Genomic DNA, 19551 nt, shown 5'->3' on the forward strand with positions numbered 1-19551 from the left:
CACAGCTCGACGGTTAAATCAATAAGACCGCCCGTGTCTTGTAGCCTTCGACGTTGATAGCACGCATTTTCGACGTAGTATATAGAGTTCGTTGCAGTCGAACTTCGGAAGTTTTAGTTCAGTGCTCGTTCCGGTAGTTTGTGTCAGTGCGCGCGTTTTGCATGTTCTTGTATGCCTGTGCAGATTATTCTTCGATATGTTTAGTTTTAAAAGCGCGACATCAGTAGATTGTTATTAGAAGGTTCTTATTACCAACGCCATCTTTTCGAAATATTTCGTATTCCACATTGGTAGTGGTCGTGGTCCTGGTCGATTCTGCATGTCTCTTACCTTGCAACTTTGATGTAATCGTGTTTCTTTATTACAAGATTTGCGACATAATAGAGTATGAATTTCGTTAACATACATGTGTTATTAGGACCATATAGAATTTCAATATTTGCCGATTAATCATTGTACATTGCCAAAAGTAGAACGAAGGACGACATATGTTGTTGGCACAATGAAATGTTAAAATAATATATATGCATTTATTCCTCTCAAACGTTATAACTTACGATATCAGAGTTGTAAAATTAATCTTGACATACGAGTATGCTTAGTTTTGCGTTTGTGTTTTTGTGGTTGGAGTTAATTTCAAATGTTCAAGAGTAGTTATTTTGCTTACCGGCTAGATTGCTGTCACGTCTTTGTTTTGTTTTCTTGTGAATCGCTCAGAGGTAGCAGCACAGTAAAGAAGCCGGTATGTTGCTAGTAATAATGTTGGTTCTTTATTATTCTGTGCTATGTGCTCGTCATGTTAACGAAATACAGTAATTTTTGTGTGTGTGTGGTGAAGTTTGGTGTACGGTAATTTAACGTGTAATTACAAATTGAATAATTAAGCCGAAATTATGGCCAAAACAGTAGATTTGGAATTGAAGAAGGTACGATATTGTAATATTAACTAAAATTTACAATATTGTACTGTGTAAAGAACAGGACTTTTGATGTTCAGTTGAGTTTCAGTGTTATGTAATGCTATTCCGTTCATGTGCTCGTGTTTGCACCACATGTTAAGTAGGAATTACAAAAAATGGAATATTGTTCTTACAGTATTAGACCATTACTATGTGTGTTGTGAGTGTGTATTTTTAGCTGCTTTGAATGTATTATTTCTTCACTGAATGTCAATTTCATAATTTTGTTTTAGGCATTTGCAGAGCTGCACCAGAAACTGGCAGAAACTGTACAGAAAATGAAAGCTGCCGACGAAGAAATTTCTTGTCTAAAAAATTCAATGCAACATGCTCGACTAATGGATTCAGAAATTACAGTATGTATGTTGTTGAAAGTGTGAACATTTTTAGTTCCTTCAAGGACACAAAATGTTATATTATTAATTTTATATACTTTTTAAAGTATTGCGTTTTCCTTTAACAAGCATGCCATTATCACTTTTTAGGCGTTTATTATTTAAATCACAAAATGGTTTTAAATAAATCCTTGTCCCCCTCCCCCACTTGTCTCTGTGTATGCCAGTCAAGTATTTATATTCTGATCCCTTTTTGATTTCTGTAAAATAATTTATTATGAGGACATTAAGTTTGAAGCATACAAATGAATCTTTGTTTTCGTAGGTGTTTTTTTAATACTGACAGTGTATCAAGTCAGATTATTGCAGTTGGTACTCCCCATATCATTTCTAAGACAGTAAAAGTCATTGTTACATGAAACAAGCTTAAAAGGAAGCTTTTTTAGGATACTCTATTATGTTCCAAGAATCAGTCAGCTATGGCCCTTTCTTAGACTGAAAATGTTATGTCAAAACACGTTGATTTGTTGATCCAATGATGGTCAACAGTGGGTCTCATAACAATATTTCAGTACCATTGGGGATGCCAGTGGATCACAGGACTATATTATTAGAGGCCCAGTCTTCATTAAGTGAAATAGTGTTCTTATGCCACAGCTAGAATAGGAAAGATGCATGTGAGAACCACCACAGTGTCACAGTTCATGCATTAAGAGTTCTAGTTTTTGTTTTCATTGGTGCATCAGACGACAGAATGTATGCCTGGCAAAAATTGAAAAATTGTATGAGAGACAGCATGTCAACTTATTAATTTACAAGTTAAATTAATACCAACAAAAAGTTTATTTTTCTCAACAGTTTAATTTGGTTATTTCAGGTATAAGTTTTGCTTGTGAAACAAAGTACAATTTTTAGTGACATTTGCTGTTTAACATTCTTCCTTGTCTCTTTGCCTATGACTGTTCAGGTCTGGGCACATTGTCATACGATCTCCAGAATTGTTGGTTAATCTTAGAAAAGAAAATGTCAAATCAAACAAAGATTTTAATTTTTTTTGAGTACAGGGATGTTATAAACTTACTTGGCTTACAATGGATTATCCTTTGAAAACCATAATGTACCATACCAATGATGTGCTTTAAATTCTTAATACTAGGACTGATACAGTGATGCATTAGATATTACATTTATATCGAGTTTATGTTGCAACTCTTAAAATTGTGTTTTGTTTGCTTTAGAGGCTAGATACTAGCACGAAGATATATGAGAGTGTTGGTCGAATGTTCTTATTAACAAATATATCAGATTTACACAATCATCTTGAAAACAAATCTGAAACTTGTGCTGAGAAAATTAAGATACTTGAGGTAAGTTTAATTGTTATATTATTGTACATGTACTGTAACATTTGGTATGGAATAAGCCCTTGCTGTTGACCACATGTAATACTAGTCTAGTGTATTTCTGTTTTGTCCTAGAGTAACAAGAGTTATCTGGAGAGAAGTCAGAAAGACAGTGAGAATAACATTCGTGAAATGATTCAGCAGCGGAGAGAGAAGGCCCAAGAAACTAACTAGGACATTGTGATTATTGTAAAAATGTTAACAAGTTTTTCTTTTTTCTGCTACTAACCTGCAGTTTTCAGTCTGCTCCTATATCATGATGACTTACTGTTCAGAGTCATTATTTAATTTATTACTGTGTTATCATATTTTATTAATTGAATCACATTTTGTGTGCTGGTGGTAGAAGATCAATAAACAAATAGGTATGCTTGACAAATTTTGGACACCAGTTTACCAGAAATTACATGTTTCATTACTATTGTATCCATGAAGGTAGCACTATGCTGAAAAACGTATGGGAGTTAGACTGCCATATGTTCTTGACCTTGGCACTACATGGAAATCAGTAGTACCATGGTCCATTTACCTCATCCCATTAAGAAAGATTTTTGTGGTACCTGTCGGGTATGATGTGGGATGGGCCACCAATCAAACGTGGATGAGGTAGCTAAGAGAAAAATTCCCAGTTTGATGGAAGAATTGTATGTCCACCTACTGTCAGTCACTTTAATGTTGAGCTGTAGGTGCTGTAATATTCTGTCCATACTTTGAACAGGGCTCCACATATACAGCTGGTAGCCACTTTACAAAATTCATTTGCCCATGACCTCTTTGTGCTTCACACATATTTTAAAGGGGACTCAAGTTAATGCTACATGTTAAGATCTGGGAGTGTTACATACTTTGTTTTCAGTACTTTAATTTGGTATAAGTTATTTAATCCAGACTGGCACAAAAAATGTATTTGTCACTGGTCTTTGTTTACTTGCCTTTTATGAATGGACACACATACTTCTGGAGTTTTGGATTTGTATGTACAAACTCCCGCAGTCACAACTGTTTACCAGTAATTAATGGGATAAATATAACCTCAAGGCCATATGTAGCTCTGGAAATGAAACTATTTGGCATTCATAATATAGCATGTCTACCAATTTACAGTGATATTGTATTGTCAAGTACACATTCTCCAAATTATTTTTTTTAAAAGATCTTAACCCTTTTTAGCATATAAGGATTTATTGAAATTGTATTTGGTGTCACCAAATGATAGTGTAAAACCACATATATTGTTCAGCATACAAATTATACATGATGGAAGGGTGGGATTGTTAAGTCACTTCAAGAAATAACATTAACCTGTTACGGCATATATATACATCTCTATTTCCAATAAATATATACATATGTCACACATCACAGTGCAGATAGTTTCACATTATACAGTTTTTATTCTGTGAATGCCTCAATAGAAATATGCATTTTTAAGTAAAAATATCAACATGCCAACTATCAAAACCAAGTAAATACCTTATCAGTGTGACAGCCATTTAGTGTTACTGCTGAATTTTTTTTGGGTACGCTGAAGTTATTTTTAATACCCCTAGCAATCAAGAATATTTTCTTTACTGTAGTGTTTCCTAGTTATATTATTTTAAATATACTCAAGACAACAACTATTTGTGAATAGGAATATTTAGTATTCCAGTATCATAACATTGAATATCTTAAACTAGTACATCATAACAGAAAATATTATTTCCCACATACAGTGTCTTGACCGTCTTCAGTCTATAATGAGTTTCGCTACTAGCTGCCAGCTGTAACACATTAAATTTCTTGGAGCATTAGGCCAAAAGAGATGTCATAGAATACAAATGTAAATGATGTGATAATGTGGGTCCTGATACCATGTTTCATATTAAAGCTGTCATAGTGAACTGAATAAATTCTTTGTACTTTGCTTTCTACAAATTTTTGACACACAACAAACCTTGTGTTGCCAGATTTAGCTTCATATATCAAGATTTGTTGATACTGTTATTTTCTTTGCATATACTTCATAGTTATCATTTTACATTTAAGCAATGATTTCTTTGCAACACCAACTTTTCTTGCTTCTGATTTCAAATAGTATGTTTGGTATTCTTTTAATAATTATTTTACTTAATTAACAACCCTGGTATCAGTACACAAATTATACCACTTCCTCACTTCGAACATAACTGCTTCAATCACAATTCAGCAAAGTTTTTAATCTGTGAGGCAAACATAAAGAAAACTAAAAATATTGCTTTCCTTCCTACATAATTTGTTTAAAAATAAGCCAAAGTAGTATCTGAATTATAACAAGCCATAATTCCATCAAAGGCTTGCCATACAAGACCACATAATGAAATGTTTCTTTTAAACTAATGGCAAACCAGCTGAAATGGAAGATTCAATACCACACTCATCTTTCCCTCGCAGGATACGGAAATATCCATTTTCACCCCAATCAGAATTCCAGGAGTTGGCAACAAACCAGTACGGGGTACCATTTTCTACACCCCAACCCAGGATCCTAATGGCATGACCTCCAAGAACAGAACCAGTTACATGCTGGTAAACACCTATTAAAGAAACAAATTACATTATGCTTTACAGGTAACAGGATTATATATATACTGCAGAAGAGCTAGTTTCCCAACCAAATTCCAAACTGGGTATCTCCTGAATATAAGTCAAACATGTTACCAAGTTTCAGTGGTAGAACACACCTTATTTTCAGGATATAACTTGTAAAGGGAAAGTTGTCTCTCATGCTTAACTAAGCACCACAATATGAATATGTAAGAAGGAAATGGAGGTACAGGTCCACTTGACCTGAGCACTAGACAGGTATGAATGGAAACATTTACACACTAGGTCTTGGCACCCAGGGAAAGAACCCATTGGATGAGGCTGGGTAGGCCCTAGAATCAGTCTGGATGCAGTAGTTAAATTTTATTACACCTACTGGGAATTGAACCCCAGCTGTCTAACCAACAGCTCAGTCATGCTGACAGCTGTTTTGGGTCCTCATTTTACTTTACTCTTACAAGGACAGTATTCTACATTTCAACAATTATTTCAGTGATTTTAAGAATGGTGGTTTAAAGAACTTCAATGAAAATGATAAACAAACTTACATAAGTGACAAAATTAATATATATATATTGATATAAATAAAGGTACCTGATTTGTATTGTACAAAATCTTCAAATACAGTGAATGCACCTTCAACAGGGCCATTAATCAGGATCTCCTGTTGAATTTTCTTAACATCATTTTCAATGCTGTAGGCATGACTACCTGAAATACGCAAAACAGAAACACCTCTACATAAGAACTAAGAATAATGAACTTTCACAACTCAAGCACACTACAAAACAAAATAAATAAAAAATGTTTACAAAATTCTGTGCGACATAGACATTTATCTGTTACACAAGTAGCATGAAGTAATGTGTGTGTGTGTGTGATTTAATGACAAATAATAATAATTGCATTATTGCTTATATCTTGTACACTGAAACTCACCAAAGTGTTTGTCCTTCTTGTATGACACATCATAACTTTTCTCACATTGTTTCTCACAGTGTGGAGTACCATGTCCCTCTTTGCATGGAATTCGAGAGCCATTAACATGATGTTCACATGGAGCAATGACATATGGTTGGCATCCCTGAACACAAATATGAACATGGCATCAGTGTAACAATTCCAGTGATTTCTGACCTTTAACTAACATAGCTTCACAATATCTGTCTCCTCACTTCATGGGGCAGAAATGTAAATACGTCTTCATATATAGTGCTCATTATTATATTTTAACTGAAATTGTAATGTATTTAATAAATATTAGTAATTAATTAATTGGTTAATTTACTGAACGAATGCAACAGTTAATGCTATTCTCTACCATACCACAGAATTTCATGTCTATGACAAGTCATGGATGGTAACAAAAAATAACAATACTGTTTTAAGATACAACAGGGTAGAAGAACATGCATAATTATAAAAATATGCAACTTATTCAGTGGCATTATGCATGCAGCAAGTTGTATTACCTGATTTGAATTATATGATCCTCCACTGACAATTCCTTTTTTTACCCAGTAACTCCATGCTGCACCAGGGAAGCCTCCATTGCAGCCAAACCCACAAGAGTGACAGCATGAAACAAGATCCTCTGCTGAAAAGTGGAAGTTGACTGTGCCATTTGAATGGATGCAAACTCTATCTGACATGGCTTCAACTGCACCAAATGCCTAGAAGATTTACATGCAGATTATAAGCTGAAAGACAGTTTTACATCATTTTTGCATATTTATCTTTAATTTCATTCCTAATTTTTAGTTCTTTCTGACTGCCAATTACAGCTGGAATTGTTAGCTGTACCCATTTTCCTTACTTAATTGCATCTGGAAAATAATTACTACCACTTGTCTATGATGATATTAAAACAGAACTTCAGTATGAAAATCCTGAATGAAATGGAAGAATTATAATAGTAAATCAAACAAAGACACAATGTAAAACATCGTTACTTAGAAAAAATAGGCAAATCCCAATTTTTAAGCCATTCTACAGACCACGGAACAACTGTTGCATTATGTATTCAATGAGTGTATCACCTCACATTCCAAATCCAGATCTTTAAAGATGTGGTAGTGGCATTATTATGGACTGTACTAAAAGATGTCATCCTCAATCTTGTTCCTCAGTGCACTGTATCTTGCCCCAGTACTGCTAAAAGTATCAGAAATGGGAGATCCCTACCCAACAAGAGCCACATGATCCTTGGTCACGTATCTCCTTTATAGTTGGACAATTCGGCCATTGTTCCCTGGCATCAAACTCCTCTGGAATTTCTGTATTAGTCAGTTCATCATTTTTTGTTGGCAGACGAAACAAATGTGCATCACGGTGAACTCCCATAAGCCGAATGATGTACGTGAGAGGAATATCCTCCATGAAATTCTGCCCAGCCTACAAATAAAACCAAAAGTGTAACAAATTAACCCTGCAAGTTACAGTACAGGTTTACAAAATTACAAGCGCAACATTCTCAGAAAAGCAGCTCAATTTAACTACTACTGTTTGCTACAGCTTCCAGCATTAGACTTGTAGTTAAATGGAATCATGCAGTCTAATGTTACAGATGTCAGGTTCCATTGTTATAGATGGCCTGCTGAGTCAGAAATGAAGCTCCAGTTATGAACCATGATGTTTACATTCTGGCTGGTCAGTCTTAGACAATAGTGGAATGGTTTCTGACACCCATACTTACAATACATGTGATCTTTATGAAACGGGGTTATCAAACACCAGCTAGTATCAACTGCAAGCAAATTTGAACATATGGGAGAGAAACGGGCACGTGTCACAAAAAAAAAAAAAACTTTTTGCAAAGTGGAAAAAAACTTTTTTAATGTTTCAGAGAGTTAATAAATCTAGCAATACTGTTTCTCAACTTTCTGGACATTTACCCTAAAAGTAACAGAGACTCCACATTACCAGGATGTAGTCTTACCTTCCATGTTGTGTTGAGTGAATTTATATAATTGATAAATTCTTCTGACAACACGTAACTACGTTCCGACGGTACTGGTTCCGCAACATGCAAACCAGCGCATAATAAAAGTATTGTCACTGTCAGGTAATAAGCAAAAGATGTCGTACTTGCCATATTCTGAGGAAAAAAGTAAGGAAATGAAATCGGTAAGTGTCCCATAATGTTTGCTTTTGAGACGGAAATTTAATTTATCACCAACAAGGCTGATGACTCAGAACGATATGATATTTTTTCCATTGTACATAGATATACAACTGCACATTACAGAAAGACAAGTTGCCTTACCCTGATTTGAAAAAGGTTTACAGGAAAATACAATGACACTATAACTCAAAACACGTAATTTCTCCTAATAGTTTTCACACTATGACGACAATCACCATTAGACAGTAAGCATCACGCAACAACAGCAAATACAATCTACACCATTAGTCTATATCTATGGCTGATAGAAAGATATTGTCACATATGTTTTGTCTCCGTGGTGAAGGGTGGTTATATTTGTGCGCATTTTGCTATCCGTGGAAATCAGAGATGCGATGAAAGGTAAAGAGCAAAGTTGGTGTTCGTAATTGTGAAAACTCAAAGAAAATAATTATCTTGTTGTCTGCGTCCTCTGGTGATATAATCTAGAACCCAATGTGAATTAGAAAATATTTCTTAATAATTTTGTAAATTGTACATATTTTAGCATGTTGTCAGTCAGAGGCAGAAGAATTTAAACATACCTATAATGAAGTATCTATGAAACGAAATTATATGACTGTTCAGTGAATTTACTTTGAAAAAAAAAACAGAATTGGCCAATCACATGTTTTATTCCTTAGTTATCGTTAAAGGGGCGGAGAGATTTTAAATAATTTGGACGCTTGTGATTGGAGATTTCAAGTACCGAATTTCACTGTAGAGAGGTCGGTGCACTTGACGGTTGGTGTTTGGTGGTTCTTGCTTTGTTGTATTTGGTGTTTGTAAGGAAAAAGGGGAAAGTTTATTAGTTTGTAAGTTATATTAGAAATCCGTTATTTTCTCAGAGGAATCAGTTGAATGTTACTCGTACTTGGAAGGTTTTTTCTTGGATAATAAGTTCTCGTTTTATTTTTTAAAGGTATCCAGAATGCCATCTGAAGAAAGCGATATGTCGAGCAGACAGAATAGATTAACTTCCTTCAAAAATAAGGGGAAGAATGTAGATGTAAGTATGACTTTTCAGTGAAATAGGAATATTTTTATGTATTCATTAGATTGCTGTCGGGCAGTTGGATACATTATGTTTTTCTACATTGGCTGTCATCTTTACTCCTAAGGTATGAAACGTGTTTTTTTCATTGAAACGTAGTTTTTCACTAAATAGCAGGCTTGCATTTTGAGATTGGACAGATGTGTGACTTTTTGAGGACAATACTGCCTATGTGTAGAAGCTTACAATACTTCCAATCCGGAGGAAAGGTTGGAATGATTTTCGTCTCAGATTTAAGCCTCTCACAGTTGTGAAACTGATTGTGGTCATTTAATTTTTGTCACTATGTGGCCTTTGGATAGTTACCAACATTTCAGAGGAATATATATTTGTACATGTTGGGTGTAGTAACCAAAAATGGTTTGAAGGTCTCCAGTGATGTATGGATAATATTGATTTTTGTTCAATTTAGGAGAAAAAGTACTTTTCATTTATGTTAGGAATAAGTCTCTTACAAAATTGCTTTATAAGTTCCCACATGTTACTTGCTTTCGGAATTTAAAAAAAACTTAAGATAATGAAACAAAATTTTTCCCAGGTAACAAGTGAACTGAAAAATATAAATATATCTTGAAATAAGTGATAACAAAATGTAATCTGTCATTCTCGATCGACTTGTTGTTAGTGTGCTCACCACTGGACCCAAGTTTCACAGGTTCAAACCCAGCTGGGATTGATGGATTTTTAAGGGTGATAAAAATCTGTAGCCCAACTTCATTTGGAGGGGGGGCCTCATGTCATAGATTTACAGCATGTAAAAGAACCTCATGAGCATGAACAAGATGTTTTGTAAGCAACATTCAGCAGCCATTTCTCACCCTTGTCTCCTGATTCTCTGCTAGATGGCTCTAGCAGACAAAATCAGGATCGAGTAAAAATTGTGCAGAGGCAGTAGGTTGGTCGCTCACTTCTCACACATGCATACTTAAAAGACTAAGAAACCTCCAAAAGGAGGTGGCAAAGACCCACACTGGGTTGTAGACCCAAGGAAGAAGAAGAAGAAAACAAACTGTAATCTTAAGTTTCATAAAATGGGTTTTGTTAAAATATCACATATTTTGTGATAATGAACTTAACAGTTTGGTTTTGCAGTTAACATTGATACCAGTTCACAAAAAGAGGAGTAACTGAGGAAGTGCAGACAGTGGAAATAAGTTTTATTTCCCCATATTTGTTTTAAACATTAACAGCAGTTTTATCTCTTAGTAGTAAACAGCACCAAACTCTAATGAATTTTTGTAGTGTCCAACTTAATTATCATTATTCTGAGGACTTGGGTGGGAGAAGTACTGTGTCTTTTAATCTCAAAACATTTCTGCAGTGTACCTTTATAGACTAATTTCTGTTGCATTTTACCTGAAATAGAATTTGTGATTGCAACATATCTTTGTTTTGATGAATTTCAAATGAACTGTTCTTGCAAACCATATGAAATGTGGTAATGTTATGGAGGTTGTGTGTTTTTGTAATTTTGTGTTAAGCTTGATTTGTATGTTGGGATCTATCTGCTTGGCGAAAGCAAAAGCTTGTAACATTATTTTCACAAAAGTGTTACTTTGTCATGTGTCCTGTCCTTGTTAAATTGTAGACTTGTAGTGGATAATTTTTCATTTCAAAAAGTTGCTATAAAATTATTATATACCATAGTTGATCAAATTCAAGGGATGAAAATCACTGTATTGAAGTTATATAGGTAAAGCTGTACATATCTTAACTTGGCACTACCAAATGCTGAGAAGTCACATATCTCAATTTTCATGTATTCTTTGTATTTTTGTTTATTGTGAGTAGACTGACCCCATATGGTATTGTTCTGTTTCTCACAAACTCATATAACTCATCCCATTTATTAGGTAGTCTACATGGAGTGTGTTATATCTCATATCTTCCTGAAATAAGACTTCTGAACATACAACTCTCATAGCCAGAAATGTGTTTTATGACCTCATGTCTGTTTGAATATTTATAGGTTTCCATTTTTATCCCTAAAGAAACTAATGAACTGCTACATGTGACAGCAATAACTGTTAAGAACTATACTAAAAAAAACTTTGGCTCATGGTAGTTGCTTAGCCATGTGTCTGCAGCAATTGTACAGTTAGTCCGCAGTACATAAGCTCAAATATCCCATAGCATTATTACCAAGGCATTAGTTATAATCGTCAGTAGTGAATATAACACACAATTGTGATCTCGTTATAATAAATTTTTACTTCTAGGAGATGCGCAGGCGTCGGAAGGAGGTGAGTGTAGAGCTTCGCAAAGCACGTAAAGATGATCAGTTGCTCAAAAGGCGAAATCTCAGCACTGAAGATGACCATATTTTGCCACTACAAGAAAATAGTCAATCACCAGCTTCACTAACAACAGAAGAAATTATTGAAGGTATAGTTTTAATATTGTATTCGTAAACTTTACAGTACAGAGAACACATGAGATTCCCAAACATACTGATACCTGACCTTTGCCATCTATATGTGCTCTTGTAGCATGTGTTGTGCACCCAGTTTTCATATATTATCTGTTATAATTTAATTTCTGCTACTGTAATGGAAGTTTTGATGAACTAGATTGAGGTCTCTGATCTTATATGTTGAATTGTTTATTTGCAACTGAAATACTTTCATGTATGTGGCATGTTTTAATTTTCACATAATCTGTATTATTTCTAAATATATATATGCTGTGGATGTTCAAAGCTTAACCATTTCTTATATGTAATCAAGATTATTGCAGGTTTTTGCCTGCCCCCTCCATGCACACAGTGCATTTATGCTCTAAATGTACTCTGTTCAGAGCTAAGCGGATATTGAAAGTATTGGTCTGTTATTGGCTGGCCATTCTCTCAACTTGAAGTTCAGATGAGGTTATATGAATTATATAGTTCTTTGGGCTGGCTGACATTGGCTAAGAGGAATACAGCAGTAGGCAGAGAGATGAAAAATGTCTAGGGCCACCACCCAAGGGACTTCATTTCATGCTCTTTGAAAGTCATAAATTTTGCTTAGTGTTTATGTTGTTGTTTTTTTTAAAAAAAAAGTTTGGCTACATTTTGTGTAGTTTTTCAGTGATAAATTTTTCATGTCTTTTTGATCTTTTCTGTAATGAACTGTTAAGTGCAGGAATTTTGGAGTGGAAGTTATAACATTATTATGATTGTTGATTAAACGTTCCATTTCTCAGCACCAACAGATAATTAAGGTTATGTAAGATTTGAGGTTTTTACAGTGGTGAGTATGAAGATTTCTGTCTTCTGGGTTGTTACGCTGTGTAGTCTGGTCGATGTTAACCAATGTATTCATCGCCCTCATGACGGAGGCACTATGACCTCTGAAACGTTGGTAAACATCTACCACACTACACAGTGCAACAACCCAGAATACAGAAATCTTCAGTTAAGGTTATGTTAAATTAATATTGGCAGGGATAAAATCGTTCAGTAGTTACTCTCAAAATAACTTAAAACTTTTCCAGGTATATACTTGAGGAATATAAAATCCTGCTTTAAATATTAGAAGTTATTTGATTGGTTCTATAAAGTGTCCATTGATTTGTTGAATGAAGTTTTATAGTAATAGTAAAATGGTATTTTGTTTCAAATTTGTATTTAAGGAATGAATAGTAGTGATGACCACCGCCAACTGGTTGCAACGCAGGCTGCACGGAAAGCACTCAGCAGAGAAAGGAGTCCACCAATTGATGCCATGATTAAGTCTGGTATTGTTCCAAGATGTGTGGAATTTCTCTCTCGGTTTGATAAGTATGTGAGCTTCATGTTTGATCCATAATAATAGTTTTAGGTCAGTACACACAGTTCACGGAATTCCTTTTACAAGTAAAAGTGAATGCCCTCTCCATTGAAAGTAGACTTTGTAGTCTGATGGGTTTTTACTTCCAACATTGCCACCTGTATGAACTTAAGTTTTAACCACATACACACACACATATACAAAGTTAAATTGTTTCATAAAGCTTGCAGGTAATTTTGTTTACAACATAAATTTTCTCTGAAACACAAATTTTGTTGAATTAAGGTCAGTATGGTAAGGGAGGAACCGGGGTAGCTCAGTCGGTATAGTGACTGACTATGGACTGGATGACTGGGGCATCCAGTCTCTGTGTCCAAACTGGCTCTGGGGCCCACCCAGCCTCCTGTCTAGTGGTTCAGGGGCAAAGCACAGCTGGGACATGACGCTAACCACTCACCCCCATCTAATGCTGAGGTTAAGAATGAGTAGGAGCTATACCACCACTCCACCCCCACCCCCCAAGTCCATACATGGTATATGCCGGGACAACCACTGTGGTAAGGGTAAAAATGAACTGTAGAGTGGCCATGTTTTTGCGAGAAGGGCATATTGTGGTTTTTTAACTGTTACATTTTCCTATGTATTAGGAAATATTGTTAAAGTTTCAACATCTCTTAGCAAAAAGGGATGTTAACAGGTATAGGGGCACAGGTACCAAATGTGAAAGGAGTTACAAAATTCATATTGTTACGACACTCCTATTTTATGATATGGAGTTTTTTTACACACTCATTAATAAAAATTGTTAGTTTCAGCCACTTTTTTAATAGTGGAAATTGACAAGATATTTATGAATGAATTAACAAATGTTTATTGTGTATGTTTCAGTGCTATATGCTTTTTGTAACCCACTTCTGTGTTCCGGATGTGTCCTTTCATATTTTGATTACTGTCACGCAGCCTAGTATCATCACTGAGACAACTTGCTTTATGTTAAGAAGGTTGATCACCTTTATACCACATCACGGATATATAAGTTCTGTTATACAATTTCTTGGATCCACGTATCTTTCTGGCTTGTAAACAATAATAGCATCCATTCCATTGGTCACTCTTCTCCCTTGCGTTTGCTGTACTCATATAGTTGACGGAAAGCCGTTTGTATGTTTTAGCCCATCTTTGCAGTTTGAAGCTTCGTGGGTGCTTACAAACATTGCGTCAGGAACATCTGAACAGACAAGTAGTGTTGTGAAACATGGCGCTGTACCAAAACTAGTACAGCTTCTAGGTTCATCATATATGCATGTCACAGAGCAAGCTGTATGGGCTCTAGGTAACATTGCCGGCGATGGCTCAACAGCCCGTGACTTGGTGTTGAATTCTGGAGCTATGCCTGCATTACTGGAGCTTATCAAACCTGATACCCAGGTGAGTGGATGAAAGTGGAGTAATAGTCGATTTAGTCCTGTCAGTCATGATTTTCTTGGTGTTAAAGTTCTTTCGTGCTTCATGCCATCGATTAGGGAATGTCAAATGGTTACCTCCTGTGTGGACTTCACTATAGGTTTATTTAAAAATTATTTTTTTGGGTTTACCAAATTCAATCCGAATGTTTTTTTTTATATATGTCTCGAAGCTTTAAGAGCAAGTGAAGGTACTAAAATATTCATATGTGTTCAGCTGGGTTAAAAAATGAGAATGTTAAATGTAATTTTGTGTGACAGTAAGAGTGATATTTCTGATTAATTAGTCAGTTTTATCACATTTTAAGAATAGATCTTGTTTAATGGAAGTTGGAATGTCTTCACTGTTTTAAGGCAGGGAATATGGATTGTTATATAAAAGCATGTTTCAGTTGTATCATCTTGTAGTGTTCATAATTTTCCTGAATGAGAGTTTCATGTAAACACTTTATGAACTCTTAGAACTTCAGTTGCATTTGAGCTCTGCATTGCCATCTATTGCATTGTTTTGTAAGTTTTATTTTGTTCCAGAAGGCATCATTCTTGAGAAATGTTGTGTGGACTTTATCTAATCTTTGTCGTAACAAGAATCCACCTCCACCTTTTGAGATTGTTCAGATGAGTCTACCTGTATTTAACAGACTTCTTCATTATGCTGACACTGATGTGCTTGGTAAGCAGAATTAAGTTTCTCCTCAGGGTGAGCCATGTATTGCAGTAGTGTAATATTCAGCTTTATGCTGTGTGGGAGGAAGGTTACCCTGGTACCCATAATGTGTGAGGCTGGATTTTATATTGAAGAGGATAATTATAACTCATATTGGCCCTGGAGTAGGAGCTAGTTGCCTTAATGACCTAATATGAAGGTTTCGGCCTCTGAATCATGCATTTAAACAATTGCTCTTATTATTTTGGTAGTTAGTCAAAAGTTGAATGCTAAATTGCATTTTTCTTGCATGATAAAATACCATTTACAATTAAAACATTGGATTGGTAGCACCAGACACTAGTGCTTCAAATGGAAAGGGCAAGGTTAAGATTTATGAGATTTTTGTATGTTGGTACAGTGCATCTTGAACAAAATATTTGTTGTGAAGCAAGTTTTAGTGAAGTTGAAACTAGTCTGAATATTATTAATGATTTAGTCCCTACCTCAAAGAAAACAGCACATCTCAATTAGAAATATCATTTGGTTAATGATGGTATGGAAATATCCTTGTTTACTCTTTGACTCATGTTGTCCATAAACTTTACAGGCAAAACAGAGACTTACTGATTATTAAATAGGTGGTACATACCATTACCACTGATCTTTGAAGGGTTAATATATATGAGAAAGTTATTTAATTTCTTTTTTGTAGCTGATGCATGTTGGGCTTTGTCATATCTGACTGATGGAACTAATGACAAAATTCAAGCTGTCATTGATACTGGAATTGTTCCACGTTTGGTTGAACTTCTAGCTGCACCTAGTGTTGCAGTGCTAACACCAGCTTTGCGTGCTGTTGGTAATATTGTCACTGGCAATGACATGCAGGTTTGTTTTCTTTCATTGTGTATACCTGATTTACATAAATATAAAACAGTATGTTTAGAAACTTCAAAATAAACAGGAACACCTGGACAAATAATTTAATACAACAGTTGCCTGGTATGTATGCCTTGATCCCTTTCACATTTGTTGCATGATTCTCAATTTGTATTTGCTAAATATTGATTTGCATAAAGTGTTTTTCACCTCTTGTAACCATTGTTTGCCTATGCAATTTGCCCATACAAGAGATTCTGTGATTGAATACTCTTGAATCAGCTAGGAGTATCAGGCATCTGTTTTAGACCCCAGTTCTGTTTTTGAAACACTATCCTATGCAGCAGTTCCAGCACTTCCATTTTCAGATTGTTTTATTTAATTAAGCATGTGACTGCCAGGTGTTAAAATCAAGATTAAAGACCTTGGAAGATCTATGAATGTGGACATGTGAGCCATCCTTCCAGCTCCCTGCAATGAACGGTGCATTACTGCTTGACAAAGAAATAAAACCTTATTTACTTTATTTTATCAGTAACTATTTCAGAAGTGATATTTGGACCATGTCTAATGAAGTGTTTACATCACAGTCTAGAGTTTTAAAGGGATGTCAGATGCTTGCATATGAACAGATCTGTAATTTGAGTGTGGCAAAATTTTCAGCATTTGCTAAAAGCTGGCTTAGGAGTATAAAAAATACAGCTATAGATACTTGTTTTAAATTTCCTATGCATATTATATAAGGTAATTAACATTTTTTAATCATATCCCCTTCCCAATGTGTTACATTTGTCAGTAAATGTGTTTTCCAGGAATGTTTCCTTGCATTTGTCAAGGACTGACTTACAAGTATATATATATATATATATATATATATATGTGTGTGTGTGTGTGTATAAAATAATCTTATTAGTTACAGATAACTCTTATTTTGTCTGGTGTTCATTGCCTAGCAGGATTTGATTCTGTTGTTCCTTGCCGCTATTTTACAGCCTTGTCTGAGATAACTCAGTAATCAGTAGTATCGCTATCATATATTTAACCACCTGAAGACCATGGTAGGATGAAACATACAAGTTACTGGGTTATACATTAGTAGTATATGAAATGCTGTTTGACAGATTTATGTGTTTACTGTGCTGTTTTAGAGTATGAGAATGCTGTATTGTCAATAAATTGTACTATTTAAAAGAATTTGCATTTACAGGATGTATAAGTTAATTTTGTTTTATAGACCAACGCAATCATCCAGGCTGGTGGATTGACATATCTTAGGGAACTTCTAAGACATCCAAGACTGAACATTATGAAGGAAGCTGCCTGGACAGTATCAAATATCACTGCTGGAAATGTGGACCAGATTCAGGAGGTTATAAATTCAGGTCTTCTCGAACCTCTTATATATGTGTTATCATCAGTAAGTATGATGCAAAGTATTCTTTAATTGTATTCAGAATAAAATATGCAGAATGAGAGATTGGGTTTAAAGTAATATTTTCACCACATATTTTACACATTAATTATATGTGAATATTATGAATGGTGACTGGCAGGATTAGAAAGGTAGTTCTTTTGGGGGGGGAGGTTATTCAAAATAATGTCATATATTGGTGGTAAAATGTAGTAGATGCCAGTGTTGACTTCTTTCACTATTTACGTGTAACAGTGATGATAAAACAAGTACATTTTATAATGATAATTTTGTTACAGCAACCAAAATAATCGGCATAGCCAGTTTAACATTGTTTTCCATAACTTTTACATTTGTCTCACAGGGTGACTTCAGATCTCAAAAGGAAGCTGCATGGGCAGTGACTAATTTCATGTCTGGTGGTTCTGTACAGCAGTTGGCAACGATTGTTCAAATTGGTGTTCTCAAACCATTTTGTGACCTACTGAACAGTAAAGACTGGAAGATTGTTGTTGTGGTTATGGATGGGCTTAACAATATTATGCAGGTAACTAAAAGTTCCTTATATGAGGAAAGGGCTAATGAATCTGTGGGATCTGTACCACAAGGTACTTTGTGTTCTCAAATGTATCATGTGGTCATGTTGGTTGTTACCAACATTTCATATAAATATACTTTTTCATCTTCAGTTCTCTGAAGATGAAGTTACATTCGTCTAAAATGTTCATAACCACCTGCAAGACCAAGACCACACAATGTTGCAACCCAGATGACCACAATTGATTTTCTCACTGCTGAAAACCTCAGATGTCCGACTGTTCTCAGGTCTTTGTAACATAGAATTTTGAGAGGCATGTTTTTAAAATTTTGTATTTTGTCCTCAGTTTCTTTACAAGCAGTGAACATTATGATTACATTTTTCGTGTCTCAGCTGTACATATTCTTTTGGGCAATTCATTCAGCATGTTCTCACTTTTTCTTTCCTTGTAGACTGCCGAAAAAATGGGGGAGGTTGATAGAGTGGCTATCATGATTGAAGAATGTGGTGGACTTGACAAATTGGAACAACTGCAAAGTCATGAAAATGAGCAAGTTTACCAGAAGGCCCTAAACATGATTGATAGTTACTTCTCAGTGGTGGTGAGTTTTACATATGTAATGTATTTTTGTGGGCTAATTTTTACATTAACCTTTACTTCAGGTATTTAAAAGGTTTTGGAACTTTGTATAATTTTAATTGTGTGTGCATATATTTCCTGTCTTATTGAGTTCCTTGCAGACCTGTAATGATGTAACATGAAACTAAGAATTGTCACTTAATGAATTGGATGTCAAGGTGTTGAGAATGGGATTGGACTACTCATATTCTTCATTTGATTTTTCTTGGGAAACATTCCTTGTACTTACTTTGTATTCATTTAAACAGGATTGTGCAGACCCCAGCTTAATTCCTGATCAGACAAATGGTCAGCTGGACTTCAACACTGACCGGGTTCCAGATGCTGGATTTTCATTCTGAACACAGCTGTGTACGGATGCCATACCAAAAGGGATGAAGACTGTATTTAAATTAATATTCTAAACCCTAGGCAAGGGTGATTCTTAAAAATATTTTTATATGCAAAGTTTGAAATTTTCTTATGCATTTTCAATCATGTATTCTTTATAGTAGGTAACTTTTGATCAGTGCCAAGATTTTTAGTGGTAGTGGTGGAGTATTATACTTTATCAACTAAATTGTGGAGTTCTTGGTGGTAGGATGAACTTCCATTCTGTCCTTTTTTGTTTTGTATAATTTTTCTACATTTTTATGAATTGGTGTATATTTAGTAGTGAGAATAAAGCTTTTCAGTTATTGAGTGAATTTTATTAAGTCAAAATATTGATACTGCTATATTGTGAATTCTTGGATTTTTCCATT

General features: G+C 34.9%; 3 protein-coding genes across 8 annotated transcripts; 2 read left to right on the forward strand and 1 right to left on the reverse strand.

Moving 5' to 3' along the window:
- The first annotated feature begins 135 nt into the window (after positions 1–135).
- Pfdn1 (prefoldin subunit 1) lies at positions 136–3076 on the forward strand. Of its 3 annotated transcripts, none has more exons than XM_022065242.2 (4): positions 136–742; positions 1193–1315; positions 2533–2661; positions 2752–3076. In XM_022065242.2, exons 1-4 carry the CDS (start codon positions 641–643, stop codon positions 2770–2772), a joined length of 375 nt encoding a protein of 124 aa, XP_021920934.1. In that variant the 5' UTR covers positions 136–640; the 3' UTR covers positions 2773–3076. The 3 variants fall into 3 exon arrangements, with proteins under 3 accessions (XP_021920934.1, XP_021920932.1, XP_021920933.1); XM_022065240.2 differs by having other exon boundaries at positions 595–742; positions 2773–3076; XM_022065241.2 differs by lacking the exon at positions 136–742 and adding an exon at positions 768–926 and having other exon boundaries at positions 2773–3076.
- Positions 3077–4002: 926 nt separating this feature from the next.
- On the reverse strand, positions 4003–8707 carry CtsB (Cathepsin B). Its single transcript, XM_022065239.2, has 7 exons — positions 8528–8707; positions 8201–8359; positions 7447–7656; positions 6735–6935; positions 6202–6346; positions 5857–5973; positions 4003–5252 (listed from the first exon to the last, which is right to left on the reverse strand). Exons 2-7 carry the CDS (start codon positions 8354–8356, stop codon positions 5047–5049), a joined length of 1035 nt encoding a protein of 344 aa, XP_021920931.1. The 5' UTR covers positions 8357–8359; positions 8528–8707; the 3' UTR covers positions 4003–5046.
- A 321-nt stretch (positions 8708–9028) lies between these two features.
- Positions 9029–19486, forward strand: Pen (karyopherin subunit alpha). 4 transcript variants are annotated; one of them, XM_022065236.2, is made up of 11 exons: positions 9029–9169; positions 9348–9434; positions 11699–11864; positions 13092–13239; positions 14401–14656; positions 15223–15364; positions 16053–16228; positions 17454–17636; positions 17995–18177; positions 18621–18770; positions 19057–19486. In XM_022065236.2, the coding sequence occupies exons 2-11, from the start codon at positions 9357–9359 to the stop codon at positions 19147–19149; spliced, it is 1575 nt and encodes a 524-aa protein (XP_021920928.1). In that variant the 5' UTR covers positions 9029–9169; positions 9348–9356; the 3' UTR covers positions 19150–19486. The 4 variants fall into 4 exon arrangements, with proteins under 4 accessions (XP_021920928.1, XP_021920929.1, XP_021920927.1 ...); XM_022065237.2 differs by having other exon boundaries at positions 9053–9153; XM_022065235.2 differs by having other exon boundaries at positions 9119–9240.
- The last annotated feature ends 65 nt before the right edge of the window (positions 19487–19551 follow it).

The sequence above is a fragment of the Zootermopsis nevadensis genome, unplaced genomic scaffold (genome assembly GCF_977971745.1).
Source record: "Zootermopsis nevadensis isolate Lab colony 2312 unplaced genomic scaffold, Znev_1.0 Znev_ptg000050l, whole genome shotgun sequence".
NCBI classification, from domain to species: domain Eukaryota; kingdom Metazoa; phylum Arthropoda; class Insecta; order Blattodea; family Termopsidae; genus Zootermopsis; species Zootermopsis nevadensis.

Bases quoted from the DNA above. Each gene is read 5' to 3' on its own strand.
- CtsB (XM_022065239.2), bottom strand. From the start codon at position 8,356: ATGGCAAGTACGACATCTTTTGCTTATTACCTGACAGTGACAATACTT. The intron at 7,657-8,200 runs GTAAGACTACAT...TTTTATTTGTAG, and splicing joins CACTCAACACAACATGGAAG to GCTGGGCAGAATTTCATGGA. The intron at 6,936-7,446 runs GTAGGGATCTCC...TAAATCTTCTAG, and splicing joins GATCATGTGGCTCTTGTTGG to GCATTTGGTGCAGTTGAAGC.
- Pfdn1 (XM_022065240.2), top strand. From the start codon at position 641: ATGTTCAAGAGTAGTTATTTTGCTTACCGGCTAGATTGCTGTCACGTC. The intron at 743-1,192 runs GTATGTTGCTAG...ATTTTGTTTTAG, and splicing joins GCAGCACAGTAAAGAAGCCG to GCATTTGCAGAGCTGCACCA. The intron at 1,316-2,532 runs GTATGTATGTTG...TGTTTGCTTTAG, and splicing joins TAATGGATTCAGAAATTACA to AGGCTAGATACTAGCACGAA.
- Pen (XM_022065236.2), top strand. From the start codon at position 9,357: ATGCCATCTGAAGAAAGCGATATGTCGAGCAGACAGAATAGATTAACT. The intron at 15,365-16,052 runs GTAAGCAGAATT...TCTTTTTTGTAG, and splicing joins TGCTGACACTGATGTGCTTG to CTGATGCATGTTGGGCTTTG. The intron at 18,178-18,620 runs GTAACTAAAAGT...CTTTCCTTGTAG, and splicing joins GGCTTAACAATATTATGCAG to ACTGCCGAAAAAATGGGGGA.